The sequence below is a fragment of the Callionymus lyra genome, chromosome 1, assembly GCF_982586985.1.
Source record: "Callionymus lyra chromosome 1, fCalLyr1.hap1.1, whole genome shotgun sequence".
In the NCBI taxonomy this organism is placed as follows: Eukaryota; Metazoa; Chordata; class Actinopteri; order Syngnathiformes; family Callionymidae; genus Callionymus; species Callionymus lyra.
The window spans coordinates 18,175,900-18,200,666 of record NC_141818.1 but is presented as its reverse complement, the minus strand read 5'-3'; the positions used below and the strand labels follow the sequence as shown (position 1 = coordinate 18,200,666).

At 39.0% G+C, this 24,767-nt stretch overlaps 1 protein-coding gene across 7 annotated transcripts in view; it reads right to left on the bottom strand.

Annotated features, from left to right (window-relative positions):
* Positions 1-24,767, bottom strand: part of rimbp2b (RIMS binding protein 2b) — an 88,579-nt gene that overhangs the window by 9,937 nt on the left and 53,875 nt on the right. For 2 of the 7 annotated variants that reach the window (XM_087795833.1, XM_087795848.1), the window contains exons 6-21: positions 23,733-23,855; positions 20,970-21,074; positions 18,287-18,337; positions 18,074-18,094; positions 16,614-16,818; positions 15,223-15,371; positions 15,034-15,113; positions 13,272-13,381; positions 12,337-13,212; positions 8,207-8,358; positions 6,521-7,159; positions 5,195-5,332; positions 4,955-5,116; positions 3,221-3,967; positions 976-1,084; positions 510-629 (exon numbers count right to left, since the gene is read on the bottom strand). In XM_087795833.1, the coding sequence (XP_087651959.1) occupies positions 510-629; positions 976-1,084; positions 3,221-3,967; positions 4,955-5,116; positions 5,195-5,332; positions 6,521-7,159; positions 8,207-8,358; positions 12,337-13,212; positions 13,272-13,381; positions 15,034-15,113; positions 15,223-15,371; positions 16,614-16,818; positions 18,074-18,094; positions 18,287-18,337; positions 20,970-21,074; positions 23,733-23,855 (3,787 nt within the window). The remainder of the gene's footprint in view (positions 1-509; positions 630-975; positions 1,085-3,220; positions 3,968-4,954; positions 5,117-5,194; positions 5,333-6,520; positions 7,160-8,206; positions 8,359-12,336; positions 13,213-13,271; positions 13,382-15,033; positions 15,114-15,222; positions 15,372-16,613; positions 16,819-18,073; positions 18,095-18,286; positions 18,338-20,969; positions 21,075-23,732; positions 23,856-24,767) is intronic. The other 5 variants (XM_087795879.1, XM_087795872.1, XM_087795840.1 and 2 more) reach the window with 4 other exon arrangements.

The window sequence follows — 24,767 nt, the reverse complement described above, 5'->3', positions numbered from 1 at the left end:
TTAATCCATGTTCGAATGTCAATTCATTAAAAACAAAACTTTATTCATACAACAGATGATGTAATGTCTCTTAGTCTCAAAGCATCAATTTAAGAAAGAGGTAAATCCATTCTATACCTGTAGTGGTTAACATCAAGATAACTATGGAGGCATTCAAAGGAAATGTTTTTGTTTAGCAGTTATGCAGTTGTGAGTTTGTGTCCAGAATCATAACAAAAATGTTTATCCCTGCAAAACGGTGGTTCTACTTGGAAACTTAATGGAAAAAATAATGATGATTCCTCTTCCTGCGCTGAGACCAGAAGACACATTCTCGGCTATATAAATAAACTTGTGTGTCAATGGACTGATTTCCCAGATCGTGCACTGACACAAATATGCAGTAACTAGTTTGCCATAAAAACATGGCTCCTGCGGTTGTGCATGCGTTCAAGGGTCGCACAGATTGACCGGACCGTGTACTGACGCTGTCTTTAAAGAGAATTTGGGAGAGAGGCTGCACCACATACCATATTGATCCTCTGAGGACCGCCATATCCTGCGCCGAGCTACACTGCCATAGTAAACATCCTCCTTGACGGGCGAGGGGTTTCCCTCACTCCCCTCACTGTTACTGTCCATGGTGATCTCTACAGAAGATACCAATCACAACGTTACAGTCAGAGATCCCCCCGCACACACACTCTGATCAACCCCACGGCCGACTCAATCATGCTGACACGGTAGGAACATGAGTTCTCCCTAGGGTGAGGTCGGGGTGCGACAGGTGTCACTCTGGAGTCGCTGGGTGTAAAACAGCAATGCGGTACAGGGAGGTCATTAGGGGGGGTGGGGGTCCTAATAACCCACACTGCTACAGTTTAGACGCTACACAAAGGGGGTCTGAGCTCTTGATGGAAACTGGTGGTTTTTATAGCACAAACATCAGTTGCCCTGCAGGGATGAGGCGTCTCCTCATACGATGACCTCACTAACCAATGGATGGGATCGGTCTTCGCTGAGGGGGGTTGCCAATGTGAACTGGCCTCCTCCCTGAGTGATCCAGATGGTCGGCATTCCCGTGTGACGGCGAGTTCCCAATGATCTTGAGAGTGGAAACAAAACAGAGAGCGAGTTAGCAGAGAAGCGAACTTCAGTGAGAGACAAACAACAACAAAAAAAAAAACGCCCTCAAGACCAAATGAGTCCAATCATTTGTTCTTCGAGAGGCGAAACGATGGTTTCGAAAACATAAAGAAATGATCGTAACTCCAACAAACGAGTAAATCAAATCGACCCCCAACACAACAACACGGACCAGGGTTAGGAAAGGGGTTTAGCTAAAGACCATTTGTTGCTTTGCTTAGTTCTGTGCATGTCAGCTCCGTGATGCAGAAAGACTGAGAGTGAAGCCACATGTGACGCTCATGTCAATGAGATGATGAAGTGATTGGTGAAGTGAGCACAGTAAGAATCTTTAGACAAGACTGAAGAGCATGTCCTTCTCCCACCTTTTATCTGATCACACCTGACCACACTCCTTGTGTCTGTCGCTGGTTTTCCTCCACTCATCATAAGAACACTTGATAGATTAACGCTGCTCTTCACATTGAAGATCGTTGCCACTGGTGACGTGATCGATTCTTAACATCAAGACCCTAAACAATTTCAATTTAGAAATTATACAGTATATTTATACATATATCGCAAATAGAAAGTTGCACTGGATAAAGAGTGTGATAGAAATCAACCAGATGCTTATTTTGTCATATATTAACTTTTTCACTTTTGCTTTCTTGGAATTATTTAATGTTACTCAGATTTAAATGTTCTTTCAATCTTCATCTTAAAGTTTTAAACTTAAGTCATTTAGTTATTTATATTTTTGCCTCAAAAAATCAGTGTTTGCAGTGTTGAAGCAATATTTGAATGTCAAGAAGCTTCTTCTTCTTTCAAGGACCAGAATGTGATGCCAATCACACCAGTTTGAAATTTGCATGTGTGGAGATGTTTGTTCTTCCAGTGTCTGCGAGAATTTACTCTGGATACCATTTCTTCCAGTCCAACACATACAGAGGTTAATGTATTACATTTAAATATCCGTGGGTGTGTGTTAATATGGTTGTGTCTCTCTGTCTGCCCTGCGACCCTGCGTAGCGGTTAAACATAGATTTATGAATTGATATAAAGAACCTTCTAATGATTTCTTAAGCCTCTAATGGTCTGGTAATTTATCTGATTAAATTGTACAAAATCAGGATTTAAATCTAAAGATTATTATCTGGGTAAGAACACAAACATAGGATCCTATTTTAGTAATCCATGAGGCCCATGAGGGTGTAATAATTTAAAACATACTTTACACTTTTAGTTTGCTTTTTAAATCAAGGTTTTTAAATTGCATTTTGCATTGATATTTGTATAAAGCGTGTCCCCAGTTCCTTTCTCAATATTACCAGTTAAAGCCCTATCCTCTATTTTTACTGTCAAGGAGTCAAGATACAAACTATAACTAAAAACTTGTCAAATCTATCAGAACATATTCATCTGTTGTAGGAGAGATGATAGTGGACATGTTTTTCCTGCAATAACACAAGTGTGATGACGAACATGGCTCTTGACACGATGGAATATCTGTGAGCTTTAAAGCAGTGATGAGATAATGCACTAAGAATTAGGACGCAGCAACGCTCAAAAAGAAAAAATGAAGACATGATAAAGAATTCATGAAGCTAGCTGAGACAGAACGTGCCAGACAAGAAGCTGCTGTAGTTCCAAGTACTATAGCAAAGTGATTTACTTGATGGTGGGGACAAACGCTTTCCAGGTTTCTCGCTCATTAAACCTCTAAGAGAGCGCTAAATCCAACTTCGTCCCACTGAAGAACCTCAAGCAAATTCAGTTTGCATAGACCGTACACATACCGTGACCCGAATGACCAAAACCCAAGCCTTGCACAAGAAACCTTTTCTTCTCCAAGACGAGAGAAGCCAAAACTTTGTTAAATGGCCTTTAGGTAAAAAGCAAATACAAAAAAGTACATTTCATTTAAAGTACAAGAGAAGTATTTCACACAAATAATAGTAATAACTAGTAACGAACGTTAATAATTTGCGATCAAATGAAAACGGAGAATGCCAAATGAAAAAAAGAAGGGGAGGAAAGGGGGTAGCCGTAAAGAAAATAGACAACGGCAAGGAAACAGAATGGTTACAGTTTGCAGAAAGTCTAAAACACACACCAGTGAGTGGTCCCGGTTGAGCCTGGACAAAGTCTGGACCCTAGAGTCCCTGTGAGGACTGTAATAGACCCTGTCCAGCTTTTTCAGCCGACCCTCACTTGTGTAGTTTCGTAGCCCGGCCTCCTGGCCCGACCCGAAATCATCACTGTTCCTAAAGTCGCCGGTGTGCAGCGAAGTGGCCGAAGTCATCGGCATGTTAGTGTAGTCTTCCTCCACGCTGCACTGGCGGGTCAAAGTTCGTTTGCGTCCCATCGCCAGGGCTCGCCTTTCTACCGGCCCCTCGCAGTGGATGATGCGCACCGGCCCTCGCATGGGGTAAGGGTTGTAGTACCCTCGATGACCCCTGCCGAGGGACCCTTCTTCCTCGCTGCCACAGTCTAGACCGCTGTCGGGACTTTTGGTGTTCTGGCGGTTCGTTCGCCCCAAGCTACGCTCTTCCGTGTTGTAATAGTAGCGCGCGTCAGTGAAGCGAGGCGAGGAGCGCTGCCGCCGCAAGTGGCGAGAACTCCTGCCCGCGGGGAGATGGCTGTCCTGCGAATACATCCTCCGTTGTGCGTGTAGCGTCCCGGGCTGACCGTTCTCCTCGAAGTACAAATGCTGGCCCATAATGTCCACGTTGTCCGACTCCTCCTCCACCTCCGGGATGCTGTGGAGGCGTTTGCTTCTCAGCGACTTGTGCTTCACCACCTCTCTCTGGAGGTCCCAACAGTCCCTTTCCTCAGCAAGATCTTGACGCTTGTAGTACGCCTTGAGTCAGTTCAACGATCAGATATTCAGTTCGATTTTTTTTTTAATGTTCGGGTTAGATGTTTGTGAAGGGGGGAGTTGAACAGTTTTTTGAAGGTTTTAGAACAGGCGGGAAACAAAACAGTGCATGAGTAGAATAAATGGGGAGGAAAGACAAAATAAAGACATTATTAGTTATTTGTGGCAAATGCAGTAAGTCATGCAGAGTCATTCGGTGAGGAAGGAATGGCATGCTCTGAACAGGAATCTGTGGAGTCTGATATCTGGAGAGCAAACTGAACTTACACATGGAGGTCAACAGAGAACTGGGCACGATAATGACAAAAAGAAAATTGGATGAAATGAGATGAAGAAAACAGCGCTTATATGGTTACTGCTATTTTTAGTATCAAGAACCCAAATTTTCACTACAATAATTGGCGTACCTAAACCTGAAGAATCCATCAAGCTTACAAGTCAATGTGAAAGCAACACAATAACAAGAAGGTGATTATGGTGTAAGATTATAAACTACTGATGGTGATGGTTACAACATAAAGCAACTAAGCAGTAACAACAAGATGTAAATGCACATCTGAATCCAATTGACAGACACGGTAAATCAACAAAACAACAACACAACCTTTCATTTAAGCGCTGACTTAAATGAGATTCCCATGTACAATTATATGCCATCACCCTCGTTTACATCCAAGTGCATCGACAAATGAAACGCTAACATCGACTAGCAAAAAAGATTTGTTTAGAGCTCCCTGTGTTTGCATGCTGCTGTAAATAAGACCTCAGGCGTAAATTAATAAAGCACACAGGGGGCGCTCAGCCACGCAAAGCCACAATGGACCTGGTTGTAGAGCTTGAGGGTGAGAGAGAGAAGCATGGACCTGCAGGGGAGATAAGGCTGGACCCATACGACCCACCCCCTCCGTTTATCTACTCCCCGCATCTCCGTCTAACCACATACAGATCCAGAAAGTGTGATGTGGATACCTTCAAGGAGTTATGGGAGTTGATGCTGCGCCTCCGGCCTTCTTCCAGCTGCATCTCCGAGTAGAGATCCTCCTCGTCCTCCTCCATGATGTCAGATAAGTCTGAGCCCCGGCTGCTCTCCGTGTGGTACTCCTCGCTGTGGCTGTAGTGGTGGTGGTGGTGCTGAGACGAGGAACACTCGGTTCAGACGCGAGCTCAGGTGTCCAACATGTCATCAATTCATCTTCAGATCTCACATACATGTCTCCCGAGCTCCGATCCTCGGAGGAATTCGTCCACCGAAGCTCCTCTGCGTGCATGAGGAGAGTCGTACCCTTCCTCCTCTTCATCAGAGTTGATAGGATGACCGCGCTCGCTGAAGATGTTTCTTTTCTCCACCTGAAAAAAACAATACCATCGAATGACGCGTTTGTCATTGCATGGGAAGCGTCACATCCGAGAAGATGTTGCTCAACAGCTAAACAATCTACTTAGATTGTTTTCAGTAGGGAGATTTGATATCCAATGATTTAGCTAGAGGCATCATAGAAAAAAACAATGATGCTAAACAGCCTTGTGGCTACTATCGTAGGACTTCTAAGTGTAATCAGTCGAGACTTTTTAAGTCTGTTAATTCGGCGTTTCTTTAAGACCAAACCCATTTTCGCTTTGCAAAACATTTTTTTTAATACATTCACATATAATATTTACACCACAGGCATGAATCCATATTCATATTATTAGTTTTACTGTGACCAAGATTGCGTTTCCTATTTGTAAATTTCACCTCTAAACAACTTCAGCTCTCTGTGCTAATTACCAGATAAGCTAGCAAGCATTGGGTTTACAGTTTACTGTTGAGAATTGCAACAATCTTTTAGCCCTTTGTTGTGTGTTTCAGGATGTTTACACCAAGATGTCTTCCTTTTTTTCCTGCATGTGAATTTCACTACAGAAGGAAAACATTGTTATCAACAAGCTAGGGTGGTAAATATAGCGCTTAGTTCAAAACTGAATGAAAACAATCCACTTAATGTTAGCATTTTAAAGGGCATCTAATGTGTTGAATTAAGTGTGTCTTTAATAGATATTGGACCTCTATTGTACTCAACAGTATGTGTCTGTTTGCACAAAACTCTCTTTTAATAAAGATATTTACATTAGAAAATGCGCTTAAGCCCCGCCCACTGAAAACACTTTCTTTTGGTTAAGCTCAAGTCTTGTTTCCCATAACCACGCCCACTATGCTGTGATTGGTCAAACGTCAAGGCTTGTCAGTGTAGCGTCATCAAACCAGGAAGTCTCCGCCTCCAAGAGACGTGTATATACAGACAGAAGCAGAACGTTCTTGGCTGCTGCAGGAGGAACGAAGCCCGTTGTTACGTCACGATAGGCCCGTTCTCGTAATTTCTCGTTCTGCGAGACTTCACGCAGGGATGAACTTTATAAAGTAATAACTTTAAAACGAAGATGAAGGACTTACTAGATCTTGGAGAGGAAGATTTACAACATGTGATTGAGTTGGGTTTTTACATTAGTTGCCCTTTAAGTAAAGTAGCTACCATCAAGTGTAAAAGTCGGACTCACCCTGTTGCTCTCAGCGAACACTCTCTGGGCAACTTCCCTGGCCATGGCCTTGGCGATGGTGTTGGAGATGGGGGCTCCCTGAGGCTGAGGCAGAATTCTCTGAGGAGAGGGCGACCGCCGGGGTTGGAAATGCGGCGGCTCCAGGTTGGCTCCACGCATGGGCGGCAGAGGTGAGGGGCAGCGCTCCCACGGTTGACCCGGCCGCATGTCGTGCTCTTTGGTTTCTGGATCTCTGGCACTTATGAGCGGTTTGGACTTGGGCGGCGGCGGCTGCCGTTGGAAGTGGGGCTGCGGGTGCGGGGCGGGCTGGGGAAAGGGCTGCGTGTGGGGTTGTGCGTGGGGCAGCGTGTGAGCCTGCGCTCGAGGCTGCACCTGGGGTTGAGGATGATTCGGGGGGTACGTGGAAGGGTAGGGGGTTTGTGAAGGGCCCGTGTGTGGCAATGTGTGGGGGGGTCCCGTAGTTCGCCGGGACAGGTGAGGAGAGCCCAAGAGACCGTGTGGAATGACAGCCACAGGTGAGTCTTGTGACTCCCCTTGTGTGGATAACGTCCTCACGATGATCTCTCTGGCCTCCAGACACTGAATCCTGTTTATCTCCACCGTGACATAGTCCGCTGTGGGGTACAGCACCTCTGCTATCTGTGGACAGAAGAGTAAAAAATACAGTACAATAAAAGAAAATTTAAATAGATTTTCACACAATATATATAATATATATATTTTTTTATATTACAGGTAATATTATCAACTGTTTCCTCTCTAGTGCCTCAATAGAAACATTATTAACTCTCACCAGGAGATGGCAGCACTTCTCTCACTAACCATCAGGTTAATGTAATTCTGGCCCTAAGACATATGGAAGACCAACCAGTGCACTTATAGTTACCAACATCTTAAACCAGGGGTGGAAGTTTAAATGTACTCTGGGGCCGTCAATCCAAAAGAAGGAAAGGACAGATGAAGAATTTAATCTTGAAAGAATAATACAAATGGGAGGACGTTCTAAAATAAGCTTTAGTCTTATTTGATCGTATTTAATTGATTTTTTAATTGATTTTATTTGAAGATTCTAAAGGAAATAATTGCCTATTTCATTTAACTTTTTAAAATATAATACTTCAAATGCAATACAGTATTATTATATAATATACTATACTATACCATATATATTTTATTAAATAAATATTATATAAAAGCACTAGAAAAAACTACCCATAAAAAGGACAAATAAAATAAAGAGCTGAGGATAACAAAGGTCTTCAAGCAAATATATTTAACAAGGTATATTTAGAGTTTAACTAGTATTGCAATTGATAGATAGCCATTGGAAAAATGTCTAAATGGTCCGTTTTATAGTATTATTTCTGACCTGATGTAGGCAGCAAAGATGGAGTCAGAGCATCACATTGCTCGAGTGTATTCAAATAATAATTGATAGAAAATTAATGGGACAATGGAAATCAGTGAAATCAACTAAGAACTTGATACAGAAATAAAAAATCCAGATCCATGTGATAAAAACAAAGTCATTATAGTTTGTTGTGTTAGTTAACTAGTTAACACTTCTTAACCCTTTTTATCTGTATATTCTGAAGAATTCATTTGATATTTTGAAATTGTTCATTAATTTTTCCCCAAGTATGAAGGATGTTGTGTATTGGCAACACTGGGAGCCTTGACTTGTACCTTTTGTCCTTTTGTGCAGACAGCATATCCGATCACACACGCCCCGTTGGAGGTTCCAGCAGGAGTGAGAGGAGGAGGTTTCCATCGAACCTGCAGGAAACCCGGCGTCTGACTGCACTGAATCTGGACCTCCTGGGGGGCTTGAGGGGGCACTGAGCAGAACAAAGTAAACACAGGGAATGTCACGTTCTAGATGCAATCATTATCAGTAATAAATATGAATTATATATTTTTATTCTGGCATAATCGCAGGTGACGGTGACGAAAAATCACTTGACTGAGATTAAATAAACATACACAGCAATTTCTCTTTTCTTTCCATCCATGGTGTGGATAAGCAGAGCAGCTGTTTGTATCCATACATCTCTGCTGATGGCGGCTTAATCACATTTGCTTACTTACGACTGTCAGCAGCCGGCAAATATAGCTGGAATGCATTCATTACACGCTCTTAACATGGCACAGGGAGCATGAAAAACGTAGAAACAACGCCTCAATATATGCTTTATTAAAACAGAAGTCAGTCCCTGACTGTTCTGTAGGATTTGAGAGTTGTAATTTGCATGAAACTGTTGTTGTTAGTAACAACTAATGAGGAGTGTTGAGCTCCCGATACGAAGCCTCCTGACACTGCGCCGCTCATTGACAACAGTCGTCCAGACCTGATACTGAAACTCCTTCAGACACAGCTAATTAACATGTTCAATAGAAGAATCCTTTAATGAACTCGGCTTGTCAGCCGCCGACAGGAGACACCGCTTCAAATTCTTCCCTCTCTCCTCATCCCTTCCTCTCTCTCTGCTGCAGCAACTGACACAATTGTAACTTCATCTTCAATTTCTCTCCAGACAGGTGTATTTCTACCTGTTTGTTGTATATCTTGAGGGTCATTTCTCTCTCTCTCTACACCAAGAGTTCAAATTCCGAACCATTTCAAAGACAATATATTGTGTCTCCTTTTTATACTTTTAATAAACCCCTTTTAAAATTGCCGTTCACCTTTTGTGCGCTTGACTTTTAAAATAAATATTTCACTGGATTTTAGGGATTGTTTTTTAATAAAAGGAAAATGTCCTTGAAGTTGAAAGGAGTTGAAGTAGACGCTGTCACTTCAGCACCTGAAGAAGAGCCACTTGCAGAGTCACTGTATCGGCCATTTACAAGAAAATCCTCTTGAGCTCTACTCGGATGCATCAAAAATGTTTCAAAATATATATTAAACGGCGCATTTGATTTATACTTGTTTTGAAGTATGATTTGGGAATATGTTATCAGTGTTGCATTTTCTGAACTGATTGATGTGACTGATTTATTATCATTTATTTGTAATTTGTTAATTTGTCTAATTTGTTTGTTAAAGCTTAAATAGAGCGTTTAAAAATAATATATATATATATATATATATATATATATATATATATGTATATATTTGTCAAAATCCATAAATCCATTATATAATAAAATAATCACATAAAATGACTGGATATGAGGCTGGAAAGGATTCATTAAAATTTCTAATACTAATTTCAGTTATTTAATTATTTGATTTTCCCGTTTTATTTTATTTAATTTATAATTTTATATGCCCACTTTAATGTGAGAATATTTTTATTTTATTTTATTTAAACATAACTAGGAATTCCTCTGTTGTTTTTACAATACTGGCTTTAAACGATTTGGGATTCTTACATTTTCTCTGAATCTTTGACCCACTTGCAGGTTGTTGTACTTCTTAGTTGTTATTTTTTGTAGAACCTCGGCCTCACTCCGACTCCATGTCTAAAAGTCCCAGGATAAGTTGAATTTCAATCAGAATTGTTATTTAAATCCTCAAATAAATTAACCCTTTTTAAATACGTTTTTGTTGTTGTTAACCAGTTGAAATACTGAAAAGAAAAATACTTGAAGATTTGAAAGAATTTTTTTTTACAGGAATGTTGTCTTTTTATAGCTGTGTAAACAATGTGTATAACAATTATGTTATACACATTGTTTTGGTTGATTGATAAATGTTTGCTATATTTTCTATGGAAATGAAAACGTGTTTGATTAAATAAAAAAAATGGTGATTCTAGTAAATGATCACGCAAGGGCTCAAAATAGTAAAGCTTTTAGAGTTCAGGAAATTGTCCGACTATAATAATTGCATTTAAATTCCTCTGCGTGCTCATGAGCTTCACAGTTCACTGAATGCTTTGCATAATAAAGAACTGTTGCAAGACGAACCGTTTTTTATTTATAACTCTGACTGCATTGTGCCGCCCCACAGGGATTAAACTCTCTTCCACACTGGCACCACATTGACACCGCGTTGGAACAAACCAGTTTGCACAAAACAAACCGAATCTCTGTCTAATATTTACAATCATTTGCTTTTGAATGACTCCCGTTCCAGCTGTTTGACTGCTCAATCCAGCGAGCGTTTCTCTGTCTCTTATCAAGCTGTGCAAATAAATCCTGGAGAGGGAAGCGAAATGGCAGAGAAAATGACTTTTTCTTCTGTCGGGCGAGTGTAATGGCTCCGTGTGTGTTCGGTAAATAAATAGATTTCCGTGTAAGGACTCGACTAAATAGCGTCATTACAGAATATCAAGAAGACTGTGCTGTTGAATATCATATAGAAGGGTTGGATTTATTCTAGTAAAACTAATAATATATATTTATTTTCAGAGGTTTGGATCTTAAAGTCCTTCTTCCATTCTCCACTGCTACAGTTCATGTTTGAACAGCTCATTTAAGATAGATGGATTAAAAAGCATATCCGCTCACCAAGTCTTATTCAGTTAATAATCTACATTTTACTGAATTTTTAAAATGTTTTTGAAACAAAATAAAGCAAATTGTACTTTCTTTCATACACATTTTTGAGGAAATACATATTATAAAATGGACAAAACTTCACAAATTCCCCTGTATAATATTTATTTGGAGTAAACACTTTTCAACTCTCAAGCATAGAGAAAGTCATTCTGTAAAGCCAGTGGGGTTTTCTATGAGGCGAGCTTTAGTCCATTTGTTTCAATGTCAATTAACAATTTAAATTGAATGGTTTAATTATAACTGCTTTAGTCATGATTGAAAAGATTTTATGAACTGGAATAATTATTTAAAAAATTAAACATTCAGCTTAATATTGCATGACAGATATCTCAATTATATTTAAGAGTATCAAAATATATAATGCATCAGATAATTAAAAACTAAATCAAGTGTAATATTAGAGGCTAAAATAATGATTAAAGATAAGAAAAAAAGATTCAATAATTGAAGGAATTCCCTTTTAATGATCATTGTGGTGAAATTAAAAAAACAAAACATTATTATTCTTAAATGCATGATGTTAATGTAATACCTTCGATTGACTTGTGCCTACTATGGGTGAGTAACCTCAATCTAATCATCAGTGTACAAAATCGATAACATATCGAAGTATCGCAAATTAATACCAATATTCTTTTTACACATCTTATGCCTTTATATATATGCAGATAACATATCTTCATTTCCTTAGCTTTTTTTTAAGGGAAATAACATGTTGATTTAAGTGTCTCTTAAATAGATGTCGGTCCTCTATTGTATTCATCAGTATGTGTCTGTTTGTACAAAACTCTCTTTTCATTGAAATATTTACATAAGAAAATGTGTTTAAGCTCCGCCCACGGAAAACACTGTTTATCTGGAGATTAAATCTTGTTTACCATAACCACACCCACTCTGCTCTGATTGGTCAAGCTTTAAGGGTGGTTACCGCGCATCACCATTAAGAAGTGTCCACCTCTAAGAAACATGTTGTATAAACAAAGCGGGCTTGATTACAGCTGGCTGGTGGAGTGAAGCCCATTATTACGTCATAATGGACTCCGCTCTCGTAACCTCTCGTACGCCGAGATTTCAGTCGGGGGAGAACTTTATAAAGTAATAAGTTCAAAACATGGTCATGATGAGAGACTTACTGCATCTTGGAGAGGAAGATTTCAATATTTGAACGTGAGCGAGTCAGAAAAGATGGGTTTTCACATTAGTTGCCCTTTAAAGCATTGCTACAAACTGAATAACTAACACAGAATCCATCATTCATTGATTGTCAATAATGCAGTGCATGCCTTCAAAGGATCAAAGGTTTTAATTACGTTTTGGTGGCTGACCTGCCGGCTGAGTGCAGAACTCCACCGAGATCTCCCTCTTCTCCCTCTGGTCGCCCAGGAGCTGCCAGGGCACCTGGTGCGGGTGTGCAGTGACCTTCACTTTGTAAACTGTCATGGGCTTCAGGTTCAAGAACGTGTACTTGTAGCCTCCCGCCTTGACCATGTCGTACTCGGCCCCGTTGAGGAAGATGGTGTGACCGTAGTTGCTGTTGCTGGGCATCCAGGAGAGCTCCGCCGAGCCCTGCGTGATGTTGTCCACGCGCAGGTAATAAGGTGCCACCACCACGTCCTTCCCCACCAGCATCGTGCATCGCAGCTCGTCCGACGGGCCGCGGTCCGTGATGCTCTGCACTGATATCCGGTAAGTATTGGTGAGCAGGTTCAACTTTTCAATCAGAGACTTCGTCCTGCCCCCGTAGGGGACGCTCATTCGTACTTCCTTGTCCACCAAGACATTGTAGCCACTGATGGAGCCCCACGCGGGCGGGAGGACCGGAGGGTCCCAGCCAATGATCACGCTCTTGGCCAGTTGTTTAATCAGGTTAATGCGGCGAGGATAAGGCACGATGTCTTCACCGACCTCGTCAATGTTCACGTCCAAAGTTCCCGTCCCGTTGCTGGACGACGTGAGCAGGTCTATGCCCAACCTGCTGGAGCTCAGACAGTCCAGCTTTGTGTCGGACAGCAGGCTGCTCAAACTGGTCCCCAGTCCCCTGCTGAGTCCAATTCTCGACGTCCCCAGGCTACTGTGATTTGCACTTGTGGAGTCCTTCGTCAAAGCATCCCTCTTTTTCTCCTCGTCCTGGACAAAGTCCACGAAGTTGGAGGGGACAAGACCCCGCTGGCCGTCCAGCAGCTCTCCTAAGACACAGAGTCACTCTGTCAAATATTGAGACTCACCATGACGGAAGAGACCAAACCTTCATAGAAGCCGTCTTCATCCATCGTCCCGTAAACATAGAGATACTTTCCAGCCACCAGGGGGAGCTCTGCCTCGGGATGCTCATTTGGGCCATCGTACGGGTTGTAACTACAAACGAAAACATTAAGAAAAATCGAATACTTACTTCCACTATTCTATATTTTGAACTCGGAAGAGAACAAGATATAAAACTAAAAAAAAACTAAACTCAAAGCTGGACACATTACATTCACTTTATAAATTAGACAGCGAGAGGAATGTGAGGTTTGTTGAAAGCTCCAGAACTGTCTCACATATTTTGTGCTCGGAGGATTCCAATTATTTTTTGTGCTGACAGGTAATTTTCTGTACAGATAGAAACACTGAATCATTCTGAGGCCACAGGCTAACGCAGCGAGCAGGAAAGCAAATAAAATCAGCAGCTTCTTCACTAACTGCTCAGTTCAAGTTATTTGCCTCTTCTTTTGCAGTAAACAAGACTTTTGCCTCATAAATATAATATACAGTATAGAACTTGGAAAATCTGTAGGGTTGTTTAACATAAGAAAAAATCTGATTAGTCACACGAATAATGAGGATTCTTTTTTTTAATTTATTAATTATAGTCATTTTTAAAGTTTAGAATAAACAGTGTTTAACAAAAATTAATTCAGAAAAAAAATGTATCGATGTTTATGTGGCTCGGTTTGTGCTTTGTCAAGAAGATACTACACACTTTGAGATTGTTCAAGAGAAGCCTTATTTACAAAATGTTGCAACCAGGAATATTTGATAGACTGTAAATATTATTGGCATCATCAATATAATCTAGGGTTTTTACAAGAACCGATACTCTGCAACCAATCCAGTACCAGAGCGCAAAAATACAACTTTACCAGCTTTTTTGGTACCGTAATTATCGAATACATGTGTTGTTTCTGGCGTAACCGACAGGGGCAGTATACACATGTGGCTGCTCATCCCCACTATTTGAATGTATAATAGTTTTAAGGTTTATAAATGATTTGCACACATGTTGTGGTTTGTAAATATACATGAATGCTGATCAAAACTGTTTGAATTTATAATAGTTGTTGAGTGTTTTTTCCTTTGCTTCTATATGGAAAATAATGTTAACATATCGCTCCACTCTTTAAATGTAAAATGATGGATAGCTGGTTTTATTAATTTAATAAAGTTGTGTACTTTTAACCATGGTATCAACACAAATTGAAAGTATTAAAAAATGTACTGGTATTGGTATTGACTACTGAAATCTTGCTATCGTGAAAAGCCCAATATCAACTACTATACAATATCAACAAATAATACTACTGCTCTGTAACTCCAAAGCTCACAAATTAAAAATGTATACAAAAAAAGGCCCCAAAACGAAGTATTTTAGTTATTTGAAATTTGCTACAGTGGGCGAACGGTGGCGCAGTGGTTACCTAGGTCGGGATGGGGAGCCAACTTGTAGCCTTTAAAATGATATCTTAAATATTTTATTACACTCAACTGACCTAAAACAACAATCTGTAGAAATGTACCATAATACATTTACTTAACGCAACTTTTTTTTAGATTAGACGTAGATTGATTATTAATAAAAAATCCCTGGTCTGTAAGAGTATTAGCGCACTTTCCGATCCTTCTCTCAAGCAAACTCGACAGGTGTTCTGTGATCTACTTTCTCCCCCCCGCCCCCGTTAATGAGTTCTAAATTTCTATTTTCATGTAGACTCATTAACCTGAGTTAACATGTAACCGATCATACATACCTGTAACGCGCTATACACAGTCGAACCTTTCCAGTGAACCGAAGCTTTGATCTTGTAGTAGAACCAAGCTCTTTGTCCATCTGAAAGTGTTTTGTATTCAGTATCATTCATTCCAAATAAAAAAAGAAAGAAACACTTGCTAGAAAGGTGTAAAAGTATTTGCAAGTATTAATGTAGTCTGTCAGATACCTCAGAGAGGAAAGCTCTCGCTGGGCTGCTGGATCGACCTCGAGTGAGGAATGTGGGCTTGACGGTGAGAAGATCTGGCTTGTCTCCGCTGATCTGGAGCGGTCGAATAAACTCTGATATCAAAGATCTGCTGGTCGGAGCCTCATTGCCTGTGAAGCAAACAACTTCAGTCACAGCCTGATACAAGCAGCAGAATCATTTTGTTTTAACGCCATGTGTTTATTGTTCTCCCAGGGCTTTTTTTGTCCTTCCTCGTCAATGAAAATCTTCCAACCAATCACCCCCGCCTGCACTCTCCTCTTCACCTCCCTGTAATTCCATGTTTCTTAAGTTTTCCGTAAAACAAAATAATCTAAAAACGTTCAGCTTTGATCAAATATGGAAAACGGCGACAGTAACCACAGCAGTCAAAGCAGAAAATATGATCTATTCTCATGTAAAGCGTCTTTAAAAAAAAAGAAGAAGCTGTTTTTGTTTACACACTTATTTATTCCAGCACTGGGATGCAGCTCTTGTGAAAACATCCCAGGCACAGTTCCATGTGAAGGTTGTGCAGATAACATTTGGGATATTATAATTTCAAAAGCTGCATTCATTAAAAAACAAATCTGTATTTACATAAATCTTGGTTCCACGACAATACGAAAGTGGAAGAAAGAAGCATATTTATTATTCATTTGGAAAGTCTCAGACGAGAGCTTAAACTTCTCACTCTTTTTTTAGTTTTTAAAGACATGATAGTTATGTTTTAGATTTAAGAAACAAGATGTAGGTTTATATTACATTATATTATTTTTATGTTATTGTATCAAATGTTGCACCTTTTCTATCAGTCTGTTGTAGCTAGTGCTGTGTTTTTCTATCTATCTATCTATCTATCTATCTATCTATCTATCTATCTATCTATCTATCTATCTATCTATCTATCTATCTATCTATCTATCTATCTATCTATCTATCTATCTATCTATCTATCTATCTATCTATCTATCTATCTATCTATCTATCTATCTATCTATCCATCTATCTATCTATCTATCTATCTATCCATCTATCCATCCATCCATCCATCCATCCATCCATCCATCCATCCATCCATCCATCCATCCATCCATCCATCATCTATCTATCACCTGTCCATCCATCCATCCATCCATCCATCCATCCATCCATCCATCCATCCATCCATCCATCCATCCATCCATCCATCCATCCATCCATCCATCCATCCATCCATCCATCCATCCATCCATCCATTCATCCATCCATCCATCCATCCATCCATCAATCCATCCATCCAACCAATCCCTCCCTCCCTCCATCCATCCATCCAATAAATCTATCAAGTCAAATAATAAGTAAGATAACAAATATTTGTAAATCATTCCAACCTTTTCCTAAGGGGGCCGCCAATCCATTGAGAAGCTGGGAGAGAGATTTGTTGGGGGATCCTGGAGATTCACACAGCGACAAAGGTTCTGTGCTGAGGATGTCAAACTTTCCCGCCTGGAGACGGAACTTCTCCAGCTCTTTCGACAGCAGGTTGAACTGTTCGCTCTGACTCCGACATTTCTCCTCCAGCTCACGGACTTTGGCCTGACCACGGCGAGGAAAGGAGGGTCAGGGATGAGAGCAGGAAGGGGTTAAAAGGGAAAGTATAGGAAATGACACAGACAAAACTCTGAAATTTGGATTAATGAACGTCGGCGCACAATATGGTTTGTTATAATAATGTAATGAGATGAATGTCGACTCTGATAAAGACATGCCGTTTTATACACTTGAATCTTTACTTGATCATGAGGATTAGCATCCGTTTAACACATTATCATCAACCAAGTCATGCATACAACACTGTCAAACAAAACACTTTCTTGTGCATAAATGAACGTGAGACGTCGTTTACATGCTGGACATGTGAAACATGCGATGAATAGAGCCACATCAACGTGATATTGTAATGAACTTGTTTGCATCAGAACACACGTGATCAATTTTCTTTAAAGAAGATTCATAATCAGAGTGAAAAGATCAAAGCCAGAGATGAAAACATCCATTTTTTCTGTCTACTTTGCGTATTTTTGGGGTCAAAAAGACATCTCCTGTGATCTTATGAGGTTTGAATGTTGGTTGAATAGAAGTAGATAAATATAAAATAGCATTTTTCAAAGTTACTGTAAGCCAACTATTATATTATTGTATATGTGAGGCATTTTGTATTTAACACAATTTGAATTTACTTCCTGAAGTTGGCCACGGTATTTTTTTTGATGGTTCCTAACCCAGACTAGTTGAGAACCACTGATATGTTGAATTAGGGGAGGCTTTATGGAGGATTCTGCATTTTAATGGTTCCTCAAGTTCAATTCTCTCGATGCTGGTAAACTTTGCTTTAGCCTTAAATAAATCCATGGTTTGGATTATAAATGGATATTAAGATAAATTATCTTTAACTTGGTCTGTGTCTTCTTCAACTAAAATACTGGTGAAGAGTGTTATCTTTAAATTGTTGCAAATCATAATAATAACTGTAAAGATAAAATTATACGTACACTTTTTATGCTTTTTTGACAATATATTTTTTATTGACTTTGTATTTAATTTTGGTAACACAACTCAAATGATATTGGTTTCTATGAGTCCTTGTTATAAAGTTGAGTTATAATTATTTAGACAGAAAAACTGAGAAAAGGGCAAACCCAAGAAAACGTCACAGATCAACAATATGTTGAACACAAATGAAATATCGAATTGAAACACATACATAAGCAGTAACTTCAGCTTTCCTTTGTAATGAAATGTGTCTCAAATTGGGAGTGAAAGTCCGTAAATAAAATCAATAATGAAATACCTGCATGCTGTCCAAGTGGTTCTGTACAAGCACAAACACACAGCCATACATTTAAGGAGATATAAGAAAGAAATAAAGCACAATTACTCATGTGTTCGTGAGAGACACTCTTGTATGTAGCATCTCAGCTCAGAGAACAGGAAAAAAAAAGGACTGAAAGTCTCTCAGCTGCACATAAAACACAGCCCACTCCCCCAGAGCCCAGACGCTCACCTCTAACAGATGGACAGCGCCTTCATGTTCCTTTTTAGCCTCAACCTGAGCCTGGGAAACACAGGTGCAGCGCTTCAGTTCAGAGTCATTTTGAAAACACCAAGGAAGGATGGTTACTAACATGAAAGAAGCAGTTTTCCATTCTTTGGTGCTGAGGGTGGAAACAGCTGATAAGAAAGCCACCACTTGTTCAAATCCTTCTGACACCTTTGAACACACACGCAACACATTGACCAATCCAAATTTTACAGCATGACAGGAACTGTTAACAGCAGAGTACTGTGGCTTTCTTACACTATTTCCACCGTGTTTAATGTGTTTTATCCACATAAAGGAATTGATCAAAGGAGACTTCCCTGGGCATTACAGGAAATTAAATTTGATTACACATATTTGTGTTCATCCCAATATATTTCCACATCCACATATCTTTAAAAACCCTTGAACCAAAAAGGGTTTCTTTCGTCAGCCCGCTTCTTTTTTGAAGTTTCTGGCTTTCATTGTTTTTGTGTCTCCACTTGACAGAAATGTCTGATGTTTTTTCTTCCTCTGTTGACCTGTTGAGAGGTTATATAAGTGTAATAATACTTACCTCTGGAGCCATTTCCTCTATTTTATTTATTTTTGCCAGTTTTGTGCCCATTCTCTATTAAGACTCCATTCAACTCATTGATACCATTTTATATTTAATTTAAATAAATAAAATAAAATGAAAGATCACAGATCTACCTTAAGTTTTTGTTATAGATATTTATTTCTTTGGTTTACTGCTTGGCTTAACAACCTTGGGGTCATTTGGAAGAAGAAAAAAACACAAATTACTTTGACATTAGACTTATTTTAGTAAGTCAGTAAGTGATAGTTATTTGTAAAGCGCCTCTCTAGACCAGGGTCACAAAGTGCTTGAACAATCAATTTTAGGTGCCGACTTTAAACTAAATTACAAATGGTTTATTTGCACATTCTCTTGGAGTGCTCAACGGTCATCAAATAACTGATATTATTACCCGAGATAAAAAACGAATTTATACTTGGAACTTTTGACAACTATTAACAGGATTATTTTTAGTTTCAAAGCTGTTCATGAAAGTGGAAATATTTTGCTTAAAAACCCCAAACAGATGCCAAGTCAATTGATTTCTGAAATTCATTATAGACACATTTTAACCTGCCAAATGACTTCTTTTTTTTTAAACATAAAATCATTTATTTACTTAATAAATAATAGTTTTTTGGACTGATCTGGAATCATAGTGTAAAAAGGTCCTCCAGTATTGTCAGTAAACATAATTCCAGGTAAATGTTAACGATGTGAAAATCCTATAAATACTTAAAAGAAGAGAACAATTTTAACACAATCCATTTATATTGTTGAACTAACAACAATCATTTAATTATTCATCATTTTCAGATTTGTTTTCTTTATATTGCCCAATTGTAATGTGATTAAAGAAGGTTGCCATTCAGTCACAGGGATCAGCTATAACTGAAGAATGAGAGCCGATCTCTTTAATTAGCTAATCATTTGTTCAATTGTTTAGTGCATTCCTACCATAGATGTTTTTAATAAATGAGGCAGCACTCATCCAAACATTTGAGATTGTATTTCCTGTTCCCTTGAAGTCTCGTGCCTTTGTCCAATACCTTATGTTGGTGTTTGTGTTGCTCACATAACCCTAACCCTAAACCTAACCCTAACCCTAAACACACACAATTACTGTTTAGCGATTACAATTCCTTTACATGCACACCAGAAAGTTTCTAGTCCGTTCAATTCTGTAATGTGAAAATGACAGTACAGGCGTTTGTTTATCTTTTGATTTTTTTAAAAGGATATCAAGATTTTCTTCAGTCAACAGGGTTGTGTCTTTAAAGGCATGTTGTGTGTTTCTGACGCAATGAAGCACAATATTTCAGATACCATAGAAAGTAAGTGAAAGTTTCTGGTGCGCACATGAAAGAGTCTTTTATTGTATTTTATATGTCCCTTTGTGGGTTCCACGAGCACTGACATTTCTTTGAACTTTTTTATTGCCGTTTCATTTCCTCACTTGCCTCTTGTTAAATCTATACTGCCTGTTAAAGCTGAGAGTAAAGTATCTTCCGCTGACTAATTAAGCAAATGTGGAGCATCTCCAAACAAGCTTTCTCTTTCAGTTTGATGTCAACAGAGAAGTCTGGGTTTGGATGCATGTTTATTCATATTCTGTCGACTGAAGATGTGTTTTAGACGCCAGCGTAATTAAGTTTACAGTAATTGTGCGACACAACAGCATTTGACTGTATAGGCGGAAGACGCACAAGATTTCTCTGAGAAACTGAGAGCATCTGTTGAGAAAAACAAGTGTTCCACATGAATATTCCTGCATCTGTGGACTTTACAATTTCATAAAGCTACTTTGCAGGCAATTAAATTGGGAGAATGCAGCGTGTGTGCAGGCAGATAAGGCGGTAATGAGCTGCTGTTAATGAGAGAAGAGGCTGAGAGCTACAGCTGAGGATGAGGTTTGGCAAACAGCAACACTGGAGGTACACACCAGGATGCTTTTGTCAGCCTCTCAGCCATCACATGACTTTTGGAGTTCAGAAGGAGGGAACCCCAATGATTTGCTGCGGCCAGCCTTTGAGTGTCACCTCTACTCTTGAAGATTGGACTTGTTTTCAGTTTGAGGAGGACTCTTACCTTCTGAAGAAGGTCAATCTCCTGCTGCTTTGCATTGAGAACAGCCAGGGCCTGCTCATGCTCCAACTCTAGTTGCTGCCTCCGCTCTGCAGCCTCGCGCATATGCTGGAGTGACAGGAAGGTGCAGCAGGGGGCGGTAGAGAAAGCTAGCGTCAGTGGAGATTTGGACCATCAACTACAAGCTAAATTGAGAGTAATTCACTCTCCAAAAAATGACAAATACATCCGTTACAACAGTGAACTGTAACACTTTCAATTAAAAGTCATCTTGTAAAATAGCATGATCAGATGAAGGACACTTATTTTATTTTATTTGATACAATTATGACCTTCTGTTACGAATGTTTCCACGTTATCAATTATCCAATCTAAATATCTCTTTAAAGAGAAAACTTAGAAGAAGACTACAAAAAATGTAATCTTTTGAATTAAATCCTGACTGGTGAAAAAAAAGGGTTGTAGCATACTATGCACATATAGCATCACATTTATCAGACCTCTATTTAAAAGTGTTACCCATTCACCCTCGGACTTACATCCCAAAGACATGTATACAAGTTAGAAACAAATGCAGTGCAACAAATCATGTCATGTGATTTTTTACGAACCAACTATTGAGTGCTTACGAACACGTGTTACTTGTGATCAAACCAACCCAGTCAGCAGTTAGGTTTGCTCCCCCCTGTTTGATATCTTTGTTCTCCTTTGGTTGAAATTACAAGGTTTTGATTTACATTCAAAGGGTGAGCAAACTAGGGCGGTGTGCACCACGACCATCACCAACAGACTTTTATTTTGAAAAAACGAAACAGAAAATAGAGATCAACCCGCATACCATTTACAATATTCGTATATATTTGTTTTAGATGTGGTTATAGAAAAGAATACATAATATTGGTTGGTTAATATTGATCCTAAATGTCAAGTGCTTAAAAAGGAACAAGACATAAGTAAGTAAGTAAGTAAGTAATTTTTATTTGTATAGCGCTTTTCCAGACCAGGGAAACAAAGCGCTTAAACAATCAAAACAATATTCAATAAAATATATACTTTAAAGGTCAAGATAAAACTGATAACACAACAGGAGTTCCAGAAAATCAAGGAAAAGCCTGAACAAATAAAAACGTCTTAAGATGTTTCTTAAAGGAGTCAGTAGATCCATCAAGCACAAAGAGAGAGGAAGATCATTCCAAAGCTTAGGAGCAACAGCCTGGAAGGATTTCTCTCCTCTGGTTCGGAGGTTCGTAAAGGAACCATCAGTAGATTCTGATCCACAGACCTCAGAGCCTGAGCTGGGGTGTAAGGCTGGATCAGATCAGTGATGTAAGGAGGAGTCTGACCATGAATAGATCTGAAAGTAAGAACCAGAATTTTAAAGTTGATCCTGAAAGAAACTGGAAGCCAGTGAAGAGTTTTAAGGATCGGAGAAATGTGAGTTCTTCTACTAGAGCGGTCATAATTCTCGCTGCAGAGTTCTGAATCAACTGCACACATACTGGATTTAGAACCAAATAGTATCCAGGTGATAGTTTCCTATTCAAGTCTTGAAATGTAAATTAAATGGCAAAACTATTTTTTAATTTAACGTTTTTAATGTATTAATTTTTTTTTATCGGTCCGTCATGATTCAAAGAGGATCAGTATATTTAAATGGTTGTTGGTCTTTTACCTCAAGCTCCAGAGCCCCTAAAGGGATACAAAGAAAATAAACTTTTGTGTGGACAGCAAATTATTTCTCGTGCACAAACAAACTTTTATTTGTTTGTGTCCCTTTACTGGCTGCGCACTAAACATATTTTTAATTTGTCAAAAATGAATCGAAATTAAAAGAAAAACGATCATAAAATCAAAAGAATGGAGGAACTGAATCAGAAAAACTGGACCAGATGTGAGGAACTTAAAAAATAAAAGCAGGTCGTTGTGATAGAATTTGAGTTTGAAACGTGATCAATGAAAAGTGTTTGAGGTAAGATGCCATGAATTAACAATAACAGTTTTAATGTGTGTCTTGAGTAAAAATCCAATGACCAAAATATCTTGACATTAGCCTTTTCCAGTAGTAATGGTAAACGGGTTGATTTTCTGTTTCCATTTTTCAGAAGTCTCGTGACTGCGGTGCTCACAGCCTAAACTCCTTGACTCACATGTCTGTGAATGTTTATAAAAAGAGGTCAAAGCCAAACAATACAAGGCCCTCAAGGAGAAGCAAACAGCAACGTCCTCCACGTTTGTTCTCACTTGGCGTGAATATCTACGAGAATGTCAAGTGAATGATATTTCCATGCTGAGAAAATGTCACGATATTCAACTCTGGGGTGACAGAACCATCATAAAGGGGTGACTTTGTCCCTTCCTCTAACAGAAAAGCCAAACATATTCTTCCTGCCTCATGCACGGTGCTCGACTAGTCATGTGACCATTCCGCTCTGAAACACCAAGCACAGCCGCTACAGTGGACAAAGACATTCAGTTTTGGACTTGATTTGTTTCATCCATGTGGACATGTTATACCTTAAATTCTAGAAGTTTGGGCAGGGAAAGGGGAGCGGGGTGCGGGTTAGATTTAAGCATAAAAAAAGGAGGGGAGAGGGTTCTGAGCTCAGACGCCGCTGCTGCTCAGAACTCACGACGCTGGAAGGCAACAGACACGTGGAGAAGTTAGACAGGAAAGAGCGGCTCTGAGAGGCGAGACGGGTTGTTGCTCCGTGAACCTGGGAGAGACAACCTGGAAGCAGAGTCAGGTTATCTCTTGGAGCTTCTCACCTTGAGCACCTGCTCTAGGTTCTCCAGTTTGCCTCGGAGCTGGTTCCTCTCCCACAGGGCTAAATCTCTCTCCTGCGTCACAGAACCGAGGATATCTTTGAGCTGAGCATACTCAGACTTCACCTGTGGCGGCAGAGCGGGAAACGACATTATGGGAGAGCTACTGTTTGCTGCAGCTCCACCTTACTTAGTTTGATTCTACAAAGCAAAACTCTTCTTCCCATTAAAATAACATTAATAATGTATTTAGAAGACTTTAAAATGCATTAATGATACTTTATAGAAGATGTTATGATGGTTTATTGTCATGTATATCAACTTATAAAACGATTTATGGATTATTTAAAGTGGTGTATATTAGGAGCTTCAAGGAAACTGAACCATGTCTTATCACAATGTTATTACAATGTAATTACAAATAACATTACAATATAATACAATTCTGAAGAGATCCTTAAATCCAATCAAGTATTTTGTAATTATAGTTTAATTACACTGAATACAGTTGTTTCTAATTATTATGTAAATACAAATATCCCAAACATTCTGAAAATATTTTGAAAATCAACTGAATACAAAGTTAAAGTTAAAAAAAACATTATATTACATTCTGAAAGATCTTCAAATAAACCGAATACAGTTGCAATAACAATGTAAATACAAATAAAAAAGTATTAAATTCTGAAAAAGACCTTTAAATCAACAATTATTTTTCATTGCAATATAATAACACTTAACAAAATATTACATCCTAAACATCTCTTTAAATCCATCTAATACAAATAATAGTTATTTCTAAGAATAATGTAATTTAAAATAACAAAATATAACATCGAAAATGGATTACAAGACACTTCAATTAAAGCGTCCACCAATGATCATAACCTGTCTTCATTTCATCTACCTATAATTGCATTCTAATGTATTGCGTGATACAAATGAGACCTTTAAAAAACTGTTACCGATATCCTTTGTGCGACTGAATAAGTTCCTTTTACACGTGGCCTCAATACCACACATTGAAAGTGGAGCATC